Source organism: Dreissena polymorpha, chromosome 1 (assembly GCF_020536995.1).
Source record: "Dreissena polymorpha isolate Duluth1 chromosome 1, UMN_Dpol_1.0, whole genome shotgun sequence".
Taxonomy (NCBI): domain Eukaryota; kingdom Metazoa; phylum Mollusca; class Bivalvia; order Myida; family Dreissenidae; genus Dreissena; species Dreissena polymorpha.
In genome coordinates this window covers 155,793,398-155,817,642 of record NC_068355.1, presented here as the reverse complement: position 1 = coordinate 155,817,642, position 24,245 = coordinate 155,793,398, and the positions used below count along the sequence as shown (strand labels likewise).

The following is a 24,245-nucleotide window of genomic DNA, read 5'->3' as shown; positions in this document are numbered from 1 at the left end:
ATAAAGACAGTAGTTTGCATGCAATTTAATAAACCTATGTTATAAAATAACTGTACATGTACTAATGCACTGTAGAGCCTTATCTTTGATCTTTATTGATACGCCAAGTTAACCTACTGTGTTTTAGTGTAATTAGAAGACTACTGTGCGTTGAAACTGTTTCAATGGCAACCTTGTTATTTGGCATTTTCTAAATTAGAAAGACTCTTTTGATTGAAATAACTTTTGTAAATTCTTCTTAATTTTTTACATTTGAGTCACTGGAGTTTTCCACTCTCCATAAATTGTGTTCTTTAGATTAAGTTAGACTTATTTTATAAACAAAATTTTTGAAGCAACTTCTAGACTAACAGTAACTAATATTTATATCAGTTTTTTTAACAGATTGTAAACTTCTTTTTACATTTATTAAGGTATTTGCTGTATTTGTTCATTTTTAACGATGCATAGATTCTTTAGACTAAAGTTAGTTATTTTCATTAAAGCTGCTTTGGTTTTCACTTATAGATTAATTCTTTGAGTGTATTCAGGCGTATCTGACTGGAGGCCTTTAGTTAATTGAAAAACAACCAGTAAGTGTGTTACAAATAAGCGTTCTTTAATTAGACTCGATAAATATTTCCGTATTACATAAGTGCTCACACAGTTACATAACTCGTAACCGTCCCGTGACCGGTTCACTTGCGTAAGCGAACGAGACCGCACTACCACAGATGTTTATAGTTAAACATTGTGAATACTTTTTGTCACATTTTAGTTCAATCTGAATGACACTTTCTGATCTTCACACATGGTGACAATCTTAATGAGCATAATATTTTTTGCTCATGGTGAACTTTTGTGATCACCTTTTGTCAATTGTCTGTCTTCCGTTGTGCGTCATGAATATTTGCCTTGTTAACACTGTAAAGGCCACATTTATTGTTGGATCTTCATGAAACTTTTTCAGAAGATTTGTCCCAATAATATCTTGGACGAGTTCAAAAATGGTTCCAGGCTGTTGAAAAACATTTCCGCCATGGGGCCATTTGTTGTTCATTCTTCATGAAACTTGGTTAGAACATTTGTTCTATTGATATCTTGGGCTGCAAAGAACAGGTCATTTCTTTTTATCTCAGGTGAGCGACTTTGGGCCTTTCAGGCCCTCTTGTTTGAAAATCTTGTTTAACAGTAAAGAGCACACAGTTATATAATTTTGGGTTCTGGTAATTCAAATGTTGGTTTCACTAAAATATTTTTAAGAATAGTTGATTGTTGAACCCAGTTTGAGAAGTTGTAAAATCTTTGTCATTTTGCCTTGAAATAAGCAGAGTGTTTTATTTAGGATGGTAGAGAATGAGCTCTACCTAAAAAAAATCTGTTTATATTGTGTAAATCTTTCCCGATGTTAATATTCTTGAAAAAAGTGTGATGATCCACTTGTAAATCATTGTAAATATAGCAACATTCTGCTGTTTGACATTCTACATTTAAGCCAGTCACTAGGAAATTGGGCTCAATGCATGATTGTGAGTAAAGTATCTTCCCAAATGTGTTACCTATATTGATTTTAGAAGATACTTCCTTTTAACAAAAGTTCTATAAAAGTGAAAAGTGTTATTTCAGGTCAGTCTCTGCTGACTGCATTAAGCCTGTTGTTTTTTTTAGAATGCTGCTCAAATGTATTTTGTGTTTCTGACAGCTCTTTGTATTAACTGGTGTGTGTTGTTTCAGAATACAACCACGATGTCAAAAAAAGGTTTGCTCCCATTGTCTGGCATATTGTCAGCCTTTTGTCTGCATATTGTTTGCACAATTGTGCATATTGTATGCACTTTGCACTGTCCTCCTGTATGCTTAAATCATTGTTAGAGCCTACTGTTTGTATTTGATTGATGTAAATATTATCAATTTAGAAGTAGTAAATCTAGAAGTATATATAGTCTCATGAAACAATGACTTTCTACTCATGTATGAATCACTTAAAACTTGTTTATTTGATTGCGATTGCATCGAAAGCCTTAGGCTTATCGTAACTTTCCTATTCAGTTTCCAGGGTAGAAACAGTAATTTGCTTCTTCCGAGGAGATCCAAAGAACGCTACCACTATGGGTATCAAACCCTTGACCTTTCTGTTGCTAGGCAGACACCATATCAACAAATACACTGAGATTTATGCATTAACATGGAAGATGACATACATATGATCAGTAGTTGTATACATGTATTCTGTTTTTTTACACTCAAGTCATCTTGCCTTTTTTCACCCAGAGGAGTTTTATTTATTTAAGTGAATTGTTGCAAGCCATGTTAATGTTGTGGAATGGCCAGTAATGGCCAGTAATTGTCATTTTACTCAAGTGGACACTGCTTTCATTATTCGCATTCCTACAGTGCTGCATGCTTTGGTCATTGTTCATGTAGTGTGTATGTATTTGCATCCAAACATGTTTCAAGCTGTAAAATATTGCTCTTATAATAAACTGCTGGCTGCATGCAGCCTTGATGACTTGTAAGGTACTTCCACACCTATTTTATGTCGGATGCCTAACTGTCACGTTCTTTTACTGTCTTGTGAATCGATCAACCATGTTTTATTTTAGTAAACCTTGCATTATCAAGTACACTCATTTTCATTGTTATACCCCCACAAACGAAGTTTAGGGTGGTATATAGGAGTGAACTTGTCGGTCTGTCTGTCAGTCTGTCTGTCGATCTGTATGCGGTTGGTCAGTCCGTATTAAGTGTCCGCTCTCTAATTAAAGTTGTTTTCATTCGATCTTCACCAAAATAGGTCAGAAGTTGTATCAAGATGATGTCTAGGCCAAGTTAGAACATGGGTCATGGCAGGTCAAAAACTAGGTCACGGGGTGCGTTTTAAAAATTTAGCATGTTGTCCGCTCTCTAATTTAAGTAGTTTTCATCCAATATCTTAACCAGACTTGGTCAGAAGTTTTATCTAGATGATCTCTACGCCAAGTTTGAACATGGGTCATGCGGGGCGAAAAACTAGGTCACGGGGTCACTTAGTGTGTTTTTTAACATTCAGCATGGTGTCCATTCTCCAATTCAAGTAATTTTCATTCCATCTTCACCAAACTTGGTCAGAAGTTTTATCTAGTTGATCGTAAGGCCAAGTTCGAACATGGGCCATGCCAGATCAAAAACTAGGTCACGGGGTCACTTAGTACATTTTACACATTCAGCATGGTGTCCGCTCTCTAATTCAAGTAATTTTCATCTGATCTTCACCACACTTGGTCAGAAGTTGTATTTAGATGATGTGTAGGTCAAGAAGGAACATTGGCCATGCCGGGTCAAAAACTAGGTCACTTAGTGCGTTTTAAACATTGAGCATGGTGTCCGCTGTTTTTTGTGAAGACAACATGCAAAATATTCTGTGTCAATGCGGCATGTGGGGGTATTCGTCACATCTGTGACAAAGCTCTAGTTAATTATTTAATTTTGTATGCATGCTTATAAAGTAATTGTACATTAAGTATGGCTTCTTAATAAACAAACAAAAGGCTTTTTTATGCCCCCAGATCGAATGATCGATGGTATATTGTTTTTTGCCTGTCTGTCTGTCATTCTGTGGAAAACTTTAACCTTGGTTAAAGTTTTGCAATATTGAATATAGCAACTTGATATTTTGCTTGCATGTGTATCTCATGGAGCTGCACATTTTGAGTGGTGAAAGGTCAAGGTCATCCTTCAAGGTCAAAGGTCATATATTTGGCTTCAAAGCGGCGCAGAAGGGGGCATTGTGGTTCTGACAAAACATCTCTTGTTTATTAATGTAAAACTTTACACACAACGTCACTTATGTGTATTTTAAACTTTGGGGCAGCTTTGCATTTTGGCTGAATAATATATTGGTACTGTTAATAGACAGTAGCATGCGACTTTCATCAAGGAAACACTTAACAGTTTTATTATTACTTGATTAAAACTGTATTTTGTTAAATGAATCTTGTTCTAAGCATTAATAACTGACGCCAGTGAGCTAATGCCATAGCAGTTCATCCACATTTTTGCTTATCTTAGCATAGCATGTTCATGGTTAGCTTTTTGATTGCCTTTTGTCGGTAATGCGTTGAACATTGTGCCATAGCAACATTTAGAGGCCTTATTGATTGCCCAATCTTCAGTCCAAGAAACTTCATCAGAACTTTGTGCACAATGATTTCTTGGTCTGGTTCAAAACTGGGTCACATGAAATTGAAAAATAGGTAACTAGGTATATTTTACAAAAAATGTTTTTTGGAAAGTCAAAAATGGTTCCAGCTCATAAAAATCATCACAGCCAGAGGGCCGATCTATTTTTCGTGTAGGGCTTTTTTTTCTGAAATATCACGAAACTTGCTCAGAACATTTATTTTACTTATATTTCTTCTGAGTTCCAATATGGGCACTGTCTGTAGAAAACCATAGTTGCCTGTGTAAGGGGGAAATAGCAGGCTTCTGTAAATCTATGTAGCGAAAAAGAAACCTCACAAATATTTCAGGCATCTTGGCCAATTCAGAAAATAATAAATGATTATGCTTTGTAATTAGTCAATGGAGCGTTATAGAAGTCGTGTTCCTGTAATTGATGACAAAGAATAAAATGCACCTGTAATTAAAGTGATATGAAACAAGGAAAATAAATGCACAAACACACAATTAACGTTACCTTTATTTGTTATAGATGTATTAAAATGAGTCATGCTCTGGGACTATGGGGTTCAATGCATGTGCATGAAGTATCATCGCTGGTTAACCTGTGCAGTCTGGGACAATGGGGTTCAATGCATGTGCATGAGGTATCATCCCTGGTTAACCTGTGCAGTCTGGGACAATGGGGTTCAATGCATGTGCATGAAGTATCATCCCTGGTTAACCTGTGCAGTCTGCACTCTGGGACAATGGGGTTCAATGCATGTGCATGAAGTATCATCCCTGGTTAACCTGTGCAGTCTGCACTGGGACAATGGGGTTCAATGCATGTGCATGAGGTATCATCCCTGGTTAACCTGTGCAGTCTGCACTCTTGGACAATGGGGTTCAATGCATGTGCATGAAGTATCATCCCTAGTTAACCTGTGCAGTCTGCACTGGGACAATGGGGTTCAATGCATGTGCATGAGGTATCATCCCTGGTTAACCTGTGCAGTCTGCACTCTGGGACAATGGGGTTCAATGCATGTGCATGAAGTATCATCCCTGGTTAACCTGTGCAGTCTGCACTGGGACAATGGGGTTCAATGCATGTGCATGAGGTATCATCCCTGGTTAACCTGTGCAGTCTGCACTCTGGGACAATGGGGTTCAATGCATGTGCATGAAGTATCATCCCTGGTTAACCTGTGCAGTCTGCTCTGGCACAATGGGGTTCAATGCATGTGCATGAAGTATCATCCCTAGTTAATCTGTGCAGTCTGCACAATGGGGTTCAATGCATTGCATGAAGTATCATCCCTGTTTAACCTGTGCAGTCTGCACAATGGGGTTCAATGCATGTGCATGAAGTATCATCCCTAGTTAACCTGTGCAGTCTGCACAATGGGGTTCAATGCATGTGCATAAAGTATCATCCCTAGTTAACCTGTGCAGTCTGCACTCTGGGACAATGGGGTTCAATGCATGTGCATGAAGTATCATCCCTAGTTAACCTGTGCAGTCTGCACAATCGGGTTCAATGCATGTGCATGAAGTATCATCCCTGGTTAACCTGTGCAGTCTGCACTCTTGGACAATGGGGTTCAATGCATGTGCATGAAGTATCATCCCTGGTTAACCTGTGCAGTCTGCACTCTGGGACAATGGGGTTCAATGCATGTGCATGAAGTATCATCCCTGGTTACCTGTGCAGTCTGCACTCTGGGACAATGGGGTTTAATGCATGTGCATGAAGTATCATCCCTTGTTAACCTGTGCAGTCTGCACTCTGGGACAATGGGGTTTAATGCATGTGCATGAAGTATCATCCCTGGTTAACCTGTGCAGTCTGCTCTGGCACAATGGGGTTCAATGCATGTGCATGAAGTATCATGCCTAGTTAACCTGTGCAGTCTGGGACATCGCTTAAACTGGATCACTTTCCACTTAATCTTGAATTTTGCTGAGAAGAGACTTCCTTTAAATGAAAAACACAATACAAACCGAAATTGTGTCCTTGATAAGCCTGTGCAGACTGCACAGGCTAATCTGGGACAACACTAATGCTCATGCATTTAACCTTGTTTTCCCAGTTTTCTGCTCAAATACAATGTTACTTCAGGACCTGTACATGTCTGTTGATGATGGCATGACATGGAAGCTGGTACAGTCAGGAGTAGACAAGGCGGTGTGGGGGGTACCCCCAGACCCTGAGGACGACACGCCCCAGAAGAACCCCGACACCAACACCACCATGTACTTCACATATGCTCAGAGCTCCGATGACATCCTGTCGAAACATTGTGAGTTTGTTATCCCCCGCCATAGGCGGAAGGATATTGATGTTGGCATTGTTCGTCCTTCCGTCCGTCTTTCTGTCCGTCTTTCCGTCCGTCCAGAGCCATTCCTTGGAAGTGCTTTGGCGGATTTCATTTAAACTTGGTATGAGTATATATATATATATATATATATATATATATATATATATATATATATATATATATATATATATAGATAAGAGGATGATGCACGTTAAATGGCATTGTACACCATCTGTTAATAACGGAGTTATGGCCCTTTGTATCAAAAATGCTTTTTGAGTGTCAAATATAACACTTTTGTGTCCAGAAGCATATTGGCAGGGGATATAAATTTAACAAATTTGTTTGTTAATTTGAAGAAATACAATTATAGAAATCGTGAGAAAGGATTTTATAAGTAGTTATGAGTGCTGGTAAATGTGTCTAATAAATCATGAGTGATGGATTTAAATCTTGAGATGTGACGCTTTATTAAACAAAGCATTACATTGTGTAACTATTTTTATTGAACATTTTAATTGTTGTTAAAGAGCAATCAAATAAAAATAACTGTATTTTATATATTGACCGCGTTCTGTGAACTTAACTTTATTTTTAAATAAATAATAACTGTATTTTATATATTGACCGCGCTCTGTGAACGCGCTCTGTGAACTTACTTGATTTTTGTTAAGAAGATACTTTATTGTAACGAAAAATATATCTTAAAAGCGAAAAGTTTCGTCCCTGATTATCCTGTGCAGAATGCACAGGTTAATCTGGGACAACACTTAAGCACATGCATTAAACCCCCTTATCACAGAGCGCGGCTCAAATTTTACATTGTTAAATGACACTATGTGCTCTCATTTGAAAATTATACAAGAACATAATACGAGTCCCGCACTTGAATGGTTGGGTTGAATTCATGTGCGTTAAGTGCCCTAGATTTGCCTGTGCATTCCGCACAGACGATGTTTACTCACTTTTATGGTACTCTTAGTGCCATAGAAGTCTCTTTATCTGTGTGGATTGCACAGGCTAATCTGGGACAACACTTAACACGCATGTATTAAGCCTCATTTTTCCAGAGCCTGACTTGTATATTTTGTATTTGTCAGTTTATCAATTGAATGGAGTCAAGTTTGACTACACACTGGGCAAGTCCAACGGTGCAGCTGTGAAGGACATATTAACAAGGGTAGTGACCTTTGAGCGCCAGGGCAGATTCCTGTATGCAACTACTGTAGGGCACCCAGTGGACAGTTTTGTAGGTGCTCTTTGGTTGGTCATTGCTTGGAAAAGTGAACTAGTTTTTTGTGCATAAATGAGACACACTGAGGGAAAACCAGGCTTAATGCATTTGCTTAAAGTTTCCTGTCAGATATGCATGTGTAATCCACACAAGCTAATCAATTACGACACTTTTTGCTTTTATAGAATTAATCGTTGAAAGAATGTCTATTTAAAATAAAAATCACACATGCATTAAGCCAGGGTCTTCCGGAGACTGGGTAAAATATATTTGAGGTTGAAAATGATATGTTTTGTAGAACTTTTTGCGGGGATCATTTTTAATCATGAAAAATGTTGGATTCACAATTAATTCAGTGAAAAATAAGTTTATAGTGATTTTAAGTTAACTCCCTATATAAATAATTATCAATATATGTGATATTTTTTTATTACTGTGAAACCATTTTTTTCTGTCAGTTGCAACTTTGTAGTTTGTCAAAATATAAATGTTTGATCAACAGTTCAATTTGCCAATATTTGATTTTTTGCAACAAAATTGTGTTGGTCATGCTTGACTTGTTTGTAATAATTGTCTGAGATAAATCACGGTGGAGAGAGGGTGGTAAATTTAGTATAACTTGCAGGAGGAGGGCTCTTTTTTATCACATGCCAATAAACTGGTCCATTGCTATGAGGTTATATAAAATGGCCCTACTTATTGCATTCATGTTATCTAGTTCACAGTAAAGATTAGTGGGACTGATTGACTGTTAACAAGTGTTTGAAGTGAAAAAACCAACGTCCAATTAGTCTATTTCAATCAGGTGTTGATCACATATCATCATCTTTTAATTGCGTTTATTGTCTATAACCCGACACGTGTTGGCTGTTTAACTTGCAACACCCCAGAAAATCAAAATTCTCAAAATTGGTAATAAAAATAATAACAATTAGTGCTTATGCATTCTTGTCTAACTCAACAAAGTCAAGGCTATCAACACAGCTTTACTGCTGTAACATTTCACATGAAATGTCAGTGTAAGTTAAGTACACAGTATAATGTGTTCCCCTTTGTGTAAACACCAGATTTATCTAGTTTGTGAAACAGACTCATGATGTACATGAGGATCAGATTGCATATTAATATCTTTGATGTCTACGGTAATTCAGTATTATTTTTTTATATTTGACATCATTATTTTTTACAATCTTAAATTTGAATAAAGGTCTTATGACGAAACATACAATATATAAAAAAATTAATGTTTGGCAAATAAAAATGGTTTGACAGAATGCAGAGGATGATTGGCTACAAATGAGAGTGTCCACAGACAATGGTGAGACCTTCACAGAGGTGCAGCTACCTACCATTGAACCAGAACAGGTCAGTGTACACGATGACAGAGGCTGGAAATAGGGTGTAACCTTGGGGTAGGTTGGAAATGGTAGGGTGTTACCCAGGGAGTGACTGGAAAAAAGTAGGATGTGATATTGGTAGGGGCTGGAAATATGGTGAAACTGTGATAGAGCTTGGAGATGGTAGATGTAACTTGGGTATGTCTCAGTCCACATTAAGTCTGCCTCAAACAGTGTAAAAAGCTACAATTATAACACAAACATAACACAATTAACAAAAAACAGGTAAACCTCTAGATGTCTCAAGTGAAGGATCTAGTGTCTTTGACCCTGTTTTTGAAAATGGGACATCTTGTAAATAAATTTTATTTGAAATTTGGTAGCACATATTTTCTTTCTCATTAGTTGTGATGCAAAATGTTAGTATTTAGAAAAATGTGCATCTTAAACAAAGAATCTTATAATGTTATTATGATGTGCTTCAGACCAGATGTTTGGGTCGTTAAATGCTTACCAGTATAGTCACTGTATGAACTTTATACTTATTTAATGATATTTTTATATTATTTTCAGTTCTATAGTGTAGTGGATATTGAAGAAAACATGATCTTCATGCATGTGGACAACAAAGGAGGTAGGAAGTTAGGCTTTTGTTGACTGATATTGGATATTGATTATAATTTCACTGGGACAAAAAGTGTGGTTATATGTTTGGCTTGTGTTAAGAAGATTGGTTATTGATTGAAAGATTTTCAAAGTTCTAAGTTATTTTGAGTCCAGGGATTTTTTTGGCTTATTTTATAGTCACTGTTTTGTCGTATTTTCGATCACAAGAAGTATCTGGGTTTTTTTTTTTCTGAAATTATGTCCCAGATTTCGATTTGAAATTGCAAAAACTGATGTATGATTAGCCTATGTGGACTGCACGTTTTAACCCTTTCCCCATCAGAAGCAAAGTAAAAAAGGCTTTTGCAACTAGCATTAAACCAGTAACTCGAAGTCTGTTCAGGTTTTATGCTGTTTGCTGCTCATCAGTATCTAAAGGTTGGAAATGAAGTCTTTCAAACTTAAATATAGTAAAAAAAATCTTAATTAAATGTAACTTAGTGACTACAAATGCATCAAAATACATATCTAAGTGGTAAAGGGTAAATCAAGGATTTTATACTTTGCACACATGCATAAAGCCATATTTTCCCGAAGCGTGACTCATATATTGCATTAGGTAGTAATTGCACATGTATGGTTCCATCATTTGATTGATTTATTTTAACTTTGTAAAGAAACAAAGAAATTACCCGATTAGAATTTCAAAGGAATATATGGTCATCAACTATTTCATGATTTAAAGATCCAAACCATGACCGTATCTTTACAGACACTGGACACGGGACTTTGTACATATCCGCCAATCAGGGCGTGGTTTTCTATGAGTCGTTGCCGAAGCATCTATACCCGAACTTCAACCCCCTCCATGATTTTTACAAAGTCCAGTCAATGCGAGGTGTGTTTATAACGAGCCAGATGAGCGATGACGATAGCATTCACACCATGATCTCCTACAACCAGGGGGCCAACTGGCAGAAGATCCCGCGCCCTGCTAATGCACCTTGCAAAGACGAAACAAAGGTAGGTTTGGAGGAAGGGGATTCAATTTTCAGGAGAGTATATATCTTAAGGTTTAATGTAAGGTGTCATGTTTTGTGAGAATTGTATTAATGGGGTTGATTCTTTTGTTTACAATTGCTTAGTTCAAATCTTTTTAATTATTAAATAATAAAAAAAAAATATATAAACTGTGATGAAATTAAAATCAGTTAAATAACTATTAACAACCATTACCTTAAAGCTGCAAGATTCCATCTCCCTCTAACTTCATAATTATTTCATGAATCCCCTCATAAGTAAGGACTGCAATTTATTTATTAAAGTTATATTATGGGCATCTAACAGTATATGCTATGTTTAATAGGTGTCTATCGCAACTCTTGTTTATTTTTGGTGTTTTCACTTCATATACACTTATATTTGTTAATGCAGCATCAACATACTAAAACAATATCCAAGAAATAGAAAAATAATGCATGTGAATATATACCGTACTTTTGTTTTGACAACTAACGACAGAAATGATTCGATATACGATGTGAGTCTAAATGTAGTTTTCATGCAGATTTGTCATACGACACAAAGACACAATTTTGTTTTACGGATCATTTCATGTATATAATATTTAAAACCAAAATCAAAACATTTATAACAGAAAACAATTGTAAATCGAACGTATATTTGCACCCACCCCCTTCCTTTCTAGACAAACACAATATAAATAACTGATAACATTTTGCTTTTTATCAACACATCCACAAGGAACATAATCATAAAGTTTCAGAATATGAGTATTAACATGTGTGTTGTGTGCTTGGCTACAGGACTGCAGCCTGCAGATCCACGGCATGTACAGCATGAGCAGGAACATTGTAGGCAGTCTACCCATCAGTGAGACCACAGCCGTCGGCATCATCATGGCACACGGTGAGTAGGAACACTGCCCATCAGTGAGACCACAGCTGTCGGCATCATCATGGCACACGGTGAGTAGACACACTACCCATCAGTGAGACCACAGCCGTCGGCATCATCATGGCACACGGTGAGTAGGAACACTGCCCATCAGTGAGACCACAGCCGTCGGCATCATCATGGCACACGGTGAGTAGGCAGTCTGCCCATCAGTGAGACCACAGCTGTCAGCATCATCATGGCACACGGTGAGTAGGCAGTCTGTCCATCAGTGAGACCACAGCCGTCGGCATCATCATGGCACACGGTGAGTTGGCACACTGCCCATCAGTGAGACCACAGCCGTCGATATCATCATGACACACGGTGAGTAGACACACTGCCCATCAGTGAGACCACAGCCGTCGGCATCAACATGACACACGGTGAGTAGACACACTGCCCATCAGTGAGACCACAGCCGTCGGCATCATCATGACACACGGTGAGTAGACACACTGCCCATCAGTGAGACCACAGCCTTCAGCATCATCATGGCACACGGTGAGTAGGCACACTGCTTATCAGTGAGACCACAGCCGTCGGCATCATCATGGCACACAGTGAGTAGGAACACTGCCCATCAGTGAGACCACAGCCGTCGGCATTATCATGGCACACGGTTAGTAGGCAGTCTGCCCATCAGTGAAACCACAGCCGTCGGCATCATCATGGCACACTGTGAGTAGGCAGTGAGACCACAGCCGTCAGCATCATCAAGGCACACGGTGAGTAGGCACACTGCCCATCAGTGAGACCACAGCCGTCGGCATCATCATGGCACACGGCCAGTAGGCACACTGCCCATCAGTGAGACCACAGTCGTTGGCATAATCATGGCACACGGTGAGTAGGCACTCTGTCCATCAGTGAGACCACAGCCGTCAGCATCATCATGGCACACGGTGAGTAGGCACTCTGTCCATCAGTGAGACCACAGCCGTCTGCATCATCATGGCACACGGTGAGTAGGCAGTCTACCCATCAGTGAGACCACAGCTGTCGGCATCATCATGGCACACGATGAGTAGGCACACTGCCCATCAGTGAGATCACAGCCGTCGGCATCATCATGGCACACGGTGAGTAGGCACACTGCTCATCAGTGAGACCACAGTCGTTGGCATCATCATGGCACACGGTGAGTAGGCACTCTGTCCATCAGTGACACCACAGCCGTCGGCATCATCATGGCACACAGTGAGTAGGCACTCTGCCCATCAGTGAGACCACAGCCGTCGGCATCATCATGGCACACGGTGAGTAGGCACACTGCCAATCAGTGAGACCACAGCCGTTGGCATCATCATAGCACAGGGTGAGTAGGCAGTGAGACCACAGCCGTCGGCATCATCATGGCACACGGTGAGTAGTCAGTCTGCCCATCAGTGAGACCACAGCTGTTGGCATCATCATGGCACATGGTTAGTAGGCAGTCTGCCCATCAGTGAAACCACAGCCGTCGGCATCATCATGCACACTGTGAGTAGGCACTGCAGTGAGACCACAGCCGTCAGCATCATCAAGGCACACGGTGAGTAGGCACACTGCCCATCAGTGAGACCACAGCCGTCGGCATCATCATGGCACACGGCCAGTAGGCACACTGCCCATCAGTGATACCACAGTCGTTGGCATCATCATGGCACACGGTGAGTAGGCACTCTGTCCATCAGTGAGACCACAGCCGTCAGCATCATCATGGCACACGGTGAGTAGGCACTCTGTCCATCAGTGAGACCACAGCCGTCTGCATCATCATGGCACACGGTGAGTAGGCAGTCTACCCATCAGTGAGACCACAGCCGTCGGCATCATCATGGCACACGATGAGTAGGCACACTGCCCATCAGTGAGATCACAGCCGTCGGCATCATCATGGCACACGGTGAGTAGGCACACTGCTCATCAGTGAGACCACAGTCGTTGGCATCATCATGGCACACGGTGAGTAGGCACTCTGTCCATCAGTGACACCACAGCCGTCGGCATCATCATGGCACACAGTGAGTAGGCACTCTGCCCATCAGTGAGACCACGGCCGTCGGCATCATCATGGCACACGGTGAGTAGGCAGTCTGCCCATCAGTGAGACCACAGCTGTTGGCATCATCATGGCACATGGTGAGAAGGCACTCTGTCCATCAGTGAGACCACAGCCGTCGGCATCATCTTGGCACATGGTGAGTAGGCAGTCTGCCCTTTAGTGAGACCACAGCCATCGGCATCATCCTGGCACATGGTGAGTAGGCAGTCTGGCTATCATCGAGACCACAGCCATCGGCATAATCATCGCACACGGTGAGTAGGCAGTCTGCCCATCAGTGAGACCACAGCTGTCGGCATCATCATGGCACACGGTGAGTAGGCAGATCCACCGCATGTACAGCCTGAGCAGGAACATTGTAGGCAGTCTGCCCATCAGTGAGACCACAGCCGTCGATATCATCATGACACACGGTGAGTAGACACACTGCCCATCAGTGAGACCACAGCCGTCGGCATCATCATGACACACTGTGAGTAGACACACTGCCCATAAGTGAGACCACAGCCCCCGGCATCATCATGACACACGGTGAGTAGACACACTGCCCATCAGTGAGACCACAGCCTTCGGCATCATCATGGCACACGGTGAGTAGGCACACTGCCCATCAGTGAGACCACAGCCGTCGGCATCATCATGGCACACAGTGAGTAGGAACACTGTCCATCAGTGAGACCACAGCCGTCGGCATCATCATGGCACACGGTGAGTAGGCAGTGAGACCGCAGCCGTCAGCATCATCATGGCACACGGTGGGTAGATACACTGCCCATCAGTGAGACCACAGTCTTCGGCATCATCATGGCACACGGTGAGTAGGCACACTGCCCATCAGTGAGACCACAGCTGTCGGCATCATCATGGCACACAGTGAGTAAGAACACTGCCCATCAGTGAGACCACAGCCGTCCGCATCATCATGGCACACGGTGAGTAGGCAGTGAGACCACAGCCGTCAGCATCATCAAGGCACACGGTGAGTAGGCACACTGCCCATCAGTGAGACCACAGCCGTTGGCATCATCATGGCACACGGTGAGTAGGCACACTGCCCATCAGTGAGACCACAGTTGTCGGCATCATCATGGCACACGGTGAGTAGGCACTCTGTCCATCAGTGAGACCACAGCCGTCGGCATCATCAAGGCACACGGTGAGTAGGCAGTCTGCCCATCAGTGAGACCACAGCCGTCGGAATCATCATGGCACACAGTGAATCGGGGAAAGTGGGCAGTGTAGGGCATAGTGGGTTGATTGGGGTATGAGAATTTTGGGCTGAAGCTCAGTGAAAATTATTGTGTATTTCAACCTTATTATCCCCCGCCATAGGCGGAGGGATATTGTATTGTTTTGGCGTTTCGTCCGTCCGTCATTCCGTATATCTTTCCGTCAGTCCGGCACTTTTGTGTCCGGAGCCATATCTTTGAAATGCTTTGGCGGATTTCATTGAAACTTGGTATGAGTATAGATATGGATAAGAAGATTATGCATGCCAAATGGCATTGTACACCATCTGTTAATAACAGAGTTATGGCCCTTTGTATCTTGAAAAAATGCTCACTTTTGTGTCTGGAGCCATATCTTTGAAATGCTTTGGCAGATTTCATTGAAACTTGGTATGAGTGTATATATGGATAAGAAGATGATGCACGGCAAATGGCATTGTACTTCATCTGTTAATAACGGAGTTATGGCCCTTTGTATCTTTAAATCATGCTTTTTAATATAAGTTTAGTGCTTTATCTCCATTAACACATGAGCCAGAGCCATGAAACTTGCCATAGTTGTTCTCAATCATCTGGGGGTGCTTCACATTCAACACCCATAATTCTAGGGACTAAGTCAAGGTCTAGCATTGAGGTAAAAGGTCACAACTTTTGTGTCCAGAAGCATATTGGCGGGGGATATCAATTCAACGAATTTGCTTGTTCTAAGAAAATTGGGCTTATTGTATGTAAGTGAAGCATTTGAAGTCTGCACAGGCTTATTTGGAACTACATTTTCTGTGTAAACTGGATATGCGCTAAGAGACTTCCTTTAAACAAAAATGCGATAAAATAGGAAAGTGTTGTCCATAATTAAATCTGTAAATCTGTCAAATCTGTAAATACTCTACACACATCAATTAGGCCCAGTTTTCCCAGAACCCCGATCATTTACACTATTCCACTGTGTCAATGATACTATAACAATGCATACCCGGATCATTTACACTATTCCACTGTGTCAATGATACTATTACAATGCATTTTTTAATGAGCCTACATGGTATTGTTGCATGCCTGAACTAGTCACTGTCTCCTGTAAGTAACCAGTAGAATAAACCTAGCCTCTTCTACAGTGTCTCTGGTAAAAACAACCCATATACACAATAGTTTACCTTAATAATGTGGTGATGTAAGATGTTATGAAGGATTTGTGCTCATTAATAACTCTCTTATTATGCTAATTTATTCGAATTTGCATGGCTAAAAAAATCCCATAGGATTTTATATAAATCATAAAAATGTGTCAATTTTTGTCAAATGTTAGTCTCATTTTTGTGTACTTTTTGTGAAAATTGAACTATGTACCATTTTTTCAAAGAATATTAGTGAAAATAAAGTAGTCAATATTTAATTTTAAAGCAGAGCAATGTGACCATGTTGGATGTAAACAAAATCCCTCTTGCAACTGAAAAGCGTTGATGCTATGTTTGCTTCTTTTCTGATAGCGATTTCTCGTCCTTTCAGGCCATGTGGCTGATGCTCTACAAGTTACCAAACCGGACGTGTACATCTCAATTGATGGAGGGTATTCATGGAGCATGGTAATACTGGCAAACATGTGGGAGGGTATTCATGGAGCATGGTAATACTGGCAAACATGTGAACCTCCCTCTGGCAAATCAGGGCCTTATGCATGTGCGTCAAGTGTTGTCCCTGATTAGCCTGTGCAGTCTGCACAGGCTAATCAGGGCCAACACTTTTTGCCTAAACTGGATTTTCGCTAAAAAGAGACTTCCTTTACTCTAAAAATACCATAAAAGCGGAAAGTATCATCCCTGATTAGCATAGATGGACTACACCATCTTTTAACAGTCGATCAATAAATACTAGGTAAGAAGAGAAAGATATCAAGTCCAGAAATATTATCAGGAAAGCAATTCTTATTACCAACTGCTAGTTTTTAATTGAAGGCGAGTGACAAATGGCCTCTTCAATACATGACAATACATACAACAGAACACTAAACATAGCACATATTTATATATATGTGAACCACATGGGCTGGATGCATGTACTAAAAGTCTTGTCCAAGATTAGCCTGGGCAGTCAGAACTATCACTTTAATTGGTTTTTCACTAAGAAAAGACTTCCTTTAAATGAACAATCCATAAAAGAGAGAAATGTTTTCCCTGATAAGCCTGTGCAGACTTCACAGGCTGATCTGGGATGACACTTCACACAAATGCATTAAATCGGATTTCTCAGAGCAAGGTTCATGCATATAAAGCTTATACAGCGGATTGCAACGTCTTGGAACGGTAGATGTAAAGCATAGGGGCTTTAAACCTTAAAACTTAGTATTAAAGAGACAGTCTTTTGTCCATTTCTTTGAACAAAGCTGTGTTGTTCTTGGAACGATCCCTGAATATGACTGGACTATAAACAACATAAGAGCGCTTACTTTGCTGTTCCACAAACAAGGATAATTGCTTCACATGAGCGCATTTAGATCATGAATGAAATGCCCATTTCAATACAGCTTTATATGCCCCTTGATCGAATGATCGGGGGTTTATTGTTTTTGGCCTGTCTGTCTTTGTATGTGTGTGTCTGTCTGTCATTGTATGTGTCTCAAAACTATATCCTTGCTCATAACTTTTGCAATATTGAAGAAAGCAACTTAATATTTGGCATGCATGTGTATCTTATGAAGCTGCACATTTTGAGTGGTGAAAGGTCAAGGTCATCCTTCAAGGTCAAATATGTGGCTTCAAAGCGCAGTAGGGGGCATTGTGTTTCACAAACACAGCTCTTGTTCTTCATTAAACCCCATAGAATAAGAAAATGTCTGATGAGCTAAATGTTGCTTAAGAAAAGTTTGAGATTGGGGGATTCTAGCAAAACCATGTCATTGTGGAAAACTTGGGTTAAATATTATTAACATATGAGTTCAACATAAACTAGACAAATATTTATATGGGCCGTCATGAAATTAAACATTAACACGGTTAACCAATATCTCTAGATCTATGACAAACATTTATATAGTTTAAGTTGGACAGACAGTTATTATGTTGCATGATACACTTATGTGTAATAATGTAAACATTGAACACTTCCTCTCAGAAGAAAAGCACAAATGACTACCGGTATATGCAACAGCATAAAACCAGAACATTTGCTAGTAACTCCTACTCTGTCCAGGTTATATGCTGTTTGCTGCTCATCAGTATCTAAGGTTTGAAATGAAGCCTTTAAAACTTTAATCAAGTATAAAAGGTCTTTAATAATTTATTTAATTTGATTTTGTAAGGGACTTCAAATGTGTTAAAGTGCGTATCTGAGTGTTAAAGGGTTAACTAATTGATTGCCCGCTTACTCTCTGTATTGCAGACACTCTCAGGGCCGCACCACTACCAGATTGGTGACCATGGTGGTCTGCTGGTGGCAGTGTCCATGGCCGAGCCCAACCCACAGACCATCAAGTTCTCCACGGACGAGGGGCAGTGCTGGCACGAGTACAAGTTCTCTGACGAAAAATTGATTTTTACAGGTAAAGTTAATGTATATACATTAAACAAATGCAAAAAGCCACAATTAAACAAAGACAAGTTATTAGAGATATACATGAACCTTAGTAGCCACCAGGGCTCATAGCTGAAATTTCTTTTATGTGGAATATTTGTTACAGAAATGAAGTTCTTAAATGTTGTTTATCTTGATTTCAGAATGCATGTCCCTGTTCAATTTTATGCTAATGTTTGGCAATCATATCATTATCATGGTTTCAAATTTTAAATGACTGATATATCATAAGTTGTTAGAAGTCTTTTTTATTTTCAGTCAATTTTTAATAAAAATAATGTCATAATCCACAACTGTTCTGTCTCCAAGTGGCATTGTTATTGGCTTAAATATTATATTCTTAGTGCATATCACATGATAGCATACCTCATCTGTAAATTAAATAGAAATTTTATAATTCATAACATAAATAATTGTCCCCTACCGGTGAAACCGGAGGGGACTTATGTTTTGCGCTCTGTGTGTCAGTCTGTGAGTCTGTCAGTCCGTCACACTTTTCTGGATCCTGCGATAACTTTAAAAGTTCTTCATATTTTTTTCATGAAACTTGAAACATGGACAGATGGCAATATGGAGATTATGCACGTCATTTCATTTTGTACCCATGTCGAGAATTCTGGTTGCTATGGCAACAAATAGACTAGAATTATTGCTGAAAATGGTGGATCCTGCGATAACTTAAAAAGTTATTGATATTTTTACATAAAACTTGAAACATGGATAGATGGCAATATGGAGATTATGCACGTCATTTCATTTTGTTCCTATGTCAAGAATTCTGGTTGCTATGGCAACAAATAGACTAGAAATATTGCTGAAAATGGTTTTGTTTTACCGGTAGGGGACTTATATTGCTAGGCAATAGTCTTGTTTGAACTGGGTTGTGCGAAAATGGTTTATGTCATCCCGCAAGGTTTCTGTGTCTCATTACCGGTAATTATAACTCTTATCAGAAAATAAGGATGCAGAGGCATGCCTGAAGGCCCTTTGGTTTGATAATCACGTCATTTTGACTAACATTGGGATTTTTTTTTTTCTTTTCTATGCCCTCGGATTGAAAGATCAGGGGCATATTGTTTTTGGTCTGTCTGTCTGTCTGTCTGTCCGTCTGTCCGTCTGTCCGTCCGTCTGTCCGTCAGTCAGTCAGTCAGTCAGTCAGTCAAGGTCATCCTTCAAGGTCAATAGGGGGCATTGTGTTTCTGACAAACACATCTCTTGTTTATAAGTACTTAAATATTGACAGTGCAAATGTTTTCAATATTATATTAACTTGGGTTCAACTTATAATGCTGGATATTGAAATAAACTTTAAGTTTTTAGCTCACCTGAGCACAACGTGCTCATGGTGAGCTTTTGTGATCGCTTTTTGTCCGTCGTCCGTTGTGCGTTGTGCGGCGTCAACATTTGCCTTGTTAACTCTCTAGAGGCCACATTTATTGTCCAATCTTCATGAAATTTGGTCAGAAGATTGGTTTCAATAATATCTTGGATGAGTTCGAAAATGGTTACGTTTGCTTGAAAAACATGGCTGCCAAGGGGCGGGGCATTTTTCCTTATATGGCTATATATGGCTATAGAAAAATCTTGTTAACACTCTAGAGGCCACATTTATTTCTGATCTTCATAAAACTTGGTCAGAAGATTCATTCCAATAATATCTTGGACGAGTTCGAAGATGATGCCGGTTGGTTGAAAAACATGTCCGCCAGGGGGCGGGGCAATTTTCTTTATATGGCTATAGTAAAACCTTGTTAACACTCTAGAGGCCACATTTATTTTCCGATCTTCATGAAACTTGCTCAGAAGATTTGTCCCACTGATATCTTGGATGAGTTCAAAAATGGTAACTTTTGCTTGAAAAACATGGCTGCCAAGGGGCGGGGCATTTTTCCTTATATGGCTATAGTAAAATCTTGTTAACACTCTAGAGGCCACATTTATTGTCCAATCTTCATGAAACTTGGTCAGAAGATTCATCCCAATAATATCTTGGACGAATTCAAAAATGATGCCGGTTGGTTGAAAAACATGGCCACCACAGGGGCGGGGCTATTTTCCTTATATGGCTATAGTAAAACCTTGTTAACACTCTAGAGGTCACATTTATTGTCCGATCATTGTGAAACTTTGTCAGAAGATTTGTCCCAATGATATCTTGGATGAGTTTGAAAATGGTTTTGGTTGTTTAAAAAATATGGCCACCAGGGGCGCGGCATTTTTCCTTATATGGCTATATATGGCAATAGTTAAACCTTGTTAACACTCTAGAGGCCACATTTATTGTCCAATCTTCATGAAATTTGGTCAGAAGATTGGTCTCAATGATATCTTGGATGAGTTCATAAATAATTATGTTTGCTTGAAAAAAATGGCTTCCAAGGGGCGGGGCATTTTTCCTTATATGGCTGTAGTAAAATCTTGTTAACACCCTAGAGGCCACATTTACTGTCCGATCTTCATGAAACTTGGTCAGAAGATTCATCCCGATAATATCTTGGACGAGTTCAAAAATGATGCTGGTTGGGTGAAAAACATGGCTGCCTTAGGGCTGCAACGGGTACCTGAAATATCCGATGATATCGGATCCAACTTCAGATTCGCGGGTACGGATCCACCCCTGAAAATTTCGGTTCTGGATATTTATTTTCATAGTTATATGTAACCTAGCGCTGTTTTCACAAGTATTTTTTTTATACAGACTAGTTCTGTTTAAGGTGACAATATACTAAAAGATTTCCTACACAAATTCAATGTGAAAGCAATAACTTTATCTAAAAATAAAGTCAAACTTTTGCGCATAGACATCCCCATAACCATACCTTTTCTTAAAGAGCATTCCAAGCCGCAATGATTTAAACAATAAAAAAGGGGGGTCATACGTTATGCAAGAAAGAACTCGACGCGAATCAGCGGTCACTGTTTTATGGCCATCTATTTACCGGCTTCGTACCAGTTGAGAAGGGTTTCCCGCCATCTGTCAAAGTCTCATGTAGTCTCCAACCTTCAAGCAAAAGAGTGAATTTCTGTTAAACATCAATGTTTTCCCTACCACTTGCACAAAGAATCATTCTAAAATAAAGCCATGGCAAGTGCCCCTACAGAGAATTGTGTCTTCTTATAAATTATGTTCATGTTTTTAGAGAGTATAGCATTGCACTCCAAAATATTTTAGTATATTGTAACCTAAAGGAGAAATTTATTCTGATTAAAATGTGTTTTTCTTGCATATTATTATCTTCATATGCATATTGCAGCAAAATATTAAGTTTGGCTGGATTATCTGTCCATTTGGCCATTTTATATCATATTTTCACACGCAGGTGTTTTCGGTCCGAAGAAGGCAATTTTAGGCCTGTTAAAGCTTAAATGTCCCTTTAAGATTTAAAGTTGTTGTGTTCAATATATGCAACAAAATACCAAAACAAACCAAATGGACAGGCACGGGAGGCTTATGCGGGGTGGGGGAAGAATGAATTTGTTAAATATTTTCACTCAAAGCAATTTTGATAATGCCTTTTTTGTTCTTTTTTTTTAAATCACCCCAAAAATGTCAATTTCAAAGCAAAAAAAAATCCAATTTCATCACAGACAATAAGCAAATCGGTGAAAATGAGAGATCAAAGATACGTTGAAGTGTAGAAATCAATAAGCTTCCAATAACTTGTTGTTTCGCACCAATAAAAGCGTGAAATCTTCAAAGCGCCTTGGTGCTAGGAGCCAATCTGTTTGCCAGCTGCCAATGATATATTCTAGCATATAATGTCATGGGTGCCTTTAAACTGCAGAAGATGGTCAATATTCACTGCCAGCTCTCATTAAGAGGTCAAAGAGAATACAAGTTTTCATATTTTGGGCACAAAATAAGTACTTTTGACTATTTTTAGGTGGTAATCTGGTCAAAATGGGGCTTCATAACCGAGCCAAAGACAAAAATGCTCATTTTGGGGGTTTAGAATGGAAGGAAAGGTTAAAATGAACAAGACACACACATGTAAGGAAAGCCTTATAAGCTTAGAAATGAGGTTTCATGTTGTAACAGGGGCAGAAAGGCAGCTCAGATCAATGCAAGCTTCCTGAAAGGGGTTTCTGGTACTTCTTCTGGGGACACAGCTTCCCGCAGAATTCTCAACACAATACATATCATTGATCCATGTCACCTTTGTATGCAAAGACAAGCGAATAAGGTCAATACTTCCCTTAAATCACTGAATGAGAGAAGCATGTACCAAATAAAAAACAAAACTAGTTGCTGAAATGCCAAATTTTGACAAAAAGATCCCTCTAAGGTAAATGATGAAGGGGACACTTGCTACAACAATCCTATGTTTAAGTCGGACGCCACATCCTTTCAAGCCGGGACCATGACTGTAAGCATATTGTGAGAAAACAATACCAAACACAAGCTAATTGTAGGGTTACAAGTAGCATATCAACTCAGTTGTACTGCATACATGCTTGGGAACAAGGAAAAACCTGTTAAGTGCCAACTTCCGCTGCCAACAAAGCACGAGCTTTACGTGTCAGGACGCGGAGCTATCAATACAAACTGCACGGGGAATTGCTCGACGGCAAGGATTTGAGTGACCACAAACCTTATTATGACAGTATTTCACACCTTAAGCATCATAACTATGCTTATTTGCTTGTGTACATGAGAATAATTTAGTATTATTACCTGTTTTGCCATCAACAACCCTTCTCCAGTTGCCCTCGGCTAAGTCCCAGACATTTCTCTGCCTGAAAAGGTCAAAATACCCAATAGAAATAGGTATAAAATGAAAAATGAAAATGCATTTTTGTATTTTATGTGTATTTCTATGAATAATAGCAAGTAATAAAGCTTGTTATGTTCATGATTGAACTAAATATGAAAGCTGGCTCAGTTAAGCGTCTGCTGCATTGTCCAAACTGTAAAAATGTCCGCCATTCCATGTCGGTGACATGGGGCTCTGTTTGAATGTTCATGCTTTACGCACAAGCAATTGTTGCGTTACTGGATCACGGAGTCCCTGGCGTTGAATTCTGACTTCATGTTGCACATTTACGCTTCACGGTCAACCAAAATGCCTTTGAATTTACGTCGGAAAGCAATTTAGCCCTTATTCGGCTATATAAGGGTGGGGGGTCAACTTGAAAAACAACTATTCCAGGTCAAATAATCTAAATTCATGCATTTAATGCACTTATATTCTTCTCTTTTGCTAAGAAATGACCAAAAATCAGCTTTCCCAGTCATATTTGGCACTTGCAGATGATATTTCATTTTTACCTAGAGTTAGTTTAGGTGACAATATACTAAAAGATTTCCTACACAAATTCAATGTGAAAGCAATAACTTTATCTAAAAATAAAGTCAAACTTTTGCGCATAGACATCCCCATAACCATACCTTTTCATAAAGAGCATTCCAAGCCGCAATGATTTAAACAATAAAAAAGGGGGGTCATACGTTATGCAAGAAAGAACTCGACGCGAATCAGCGGTCACTGTTTTATGGCCATCTATTTACCGGCTTCGTACCAGTTGAGAAGGGTTTCCCGCCATCTGTCAAAGTCTCATGTAGTCTCCAACCTTCAAGCAAAAGAGTGAATTTCTGTTAAACATCAATGTTTTCCCTACCACTTGCACAAAGAATCATTCTAAAATAAAGCCATGGCAAGTGCCCCTACAGAGAATTGTGTCTTCTTATAAATTATGTTCATGTTTTTAGAGAGTATAGCATTGCACTCCAAAATATTTTAGTATATTGTAACCTAAAAAGATAAATCATACGTGTTGTAGTCGATATTTATTGACAAGTGACAGTCAAATAGCAGATCATTCGAGATC

The 24,245-nt window shown here is 39.6% G+C and overlaps 2 protein-coding genes and 1 long non-coding RNA gene across 32 annotated transcripts in view; 1 reads left to right on the top strand and 2 right to left on the bottom strand.

The window, feature by feature from the left end:
• The window catches only part of LOC127856922 (sortilin-like), a 219,561-nt gene that overhangs the window by 36,032 nt on the left and 159,284 nt on the right, over positions 1 to 24,245 (top strand). For 2 of the 12 annotated variants that reach the window (XR_008038272.1, XM_052393183.1), the window contains exons 6-13: positions 6,242 to 6,422; positions 7,541 to 7,689; positions 8,947 to 9,039; positions 9,585 to 9,645; positions 10,390 to 10,640; positions 11,444 to 11,546; positions 16,356 to 16,432; positions 18,225 to 18,384. The exons of 4 other annotated variants lie outside the window; for them this stretch is intronic. Coding sequence is in view for 7 of the 8 variants with exons in the window: in XM_052393183.1 (XP_052249143.1) it covers positions 6,242 to 6,422; positions 7,541 to 7,689; positions 8,947 to 9,039; positions 9,585 to 9,645; positions 10,390 to 10,640; positions 11,444 to 11,546; positions 16,356 to 16,432; positions 18,225 to 18,384 (1,075 nt within the window). In the remaining variant the exon portion in view is untranslated. The remainder of the gene's footprint in view (positions 1 to 6,241; positions 6,423 to 7,540; positions 7,690 to 8,946; positions 9,040 to 9,584; positions 9,646 to 10,389; positions 10,641 to 11,443; positions 11,547 to 16,355; positions 16,433 to 18,224; positions 18,385 to 24,245) is intronic. 6 more of the 12 variants (XM_052393160.1, XM_052393141.1, XM_052393159.1 and 3 more) reach the window with 6 other exon arrangements.
• LOC127856983 (nuclear protein MDM1-like) overlaps positions 1 to 24,245 on the bottom strand; it is a 233,583-nt gene that overhangs the window by 123,417 nt on the left and 85,921 nt on the right. The window lies entirely within an intron of this gene.
• Positions 21,217 to 24,099, bottom strand: LOC127857324 (uncharacterized). The gene is made up of 3 exons (XR_008038373.1): positions 23,866 to 24,099; positions 23,092 to 23,153; positions 21,217 to 21,417 (listed from the first exon to the last, which is right to left on the bottom strand). It is a non-coding gene; the product is annotated as an uncharacterized LOC127857324 (long non-coding RNA).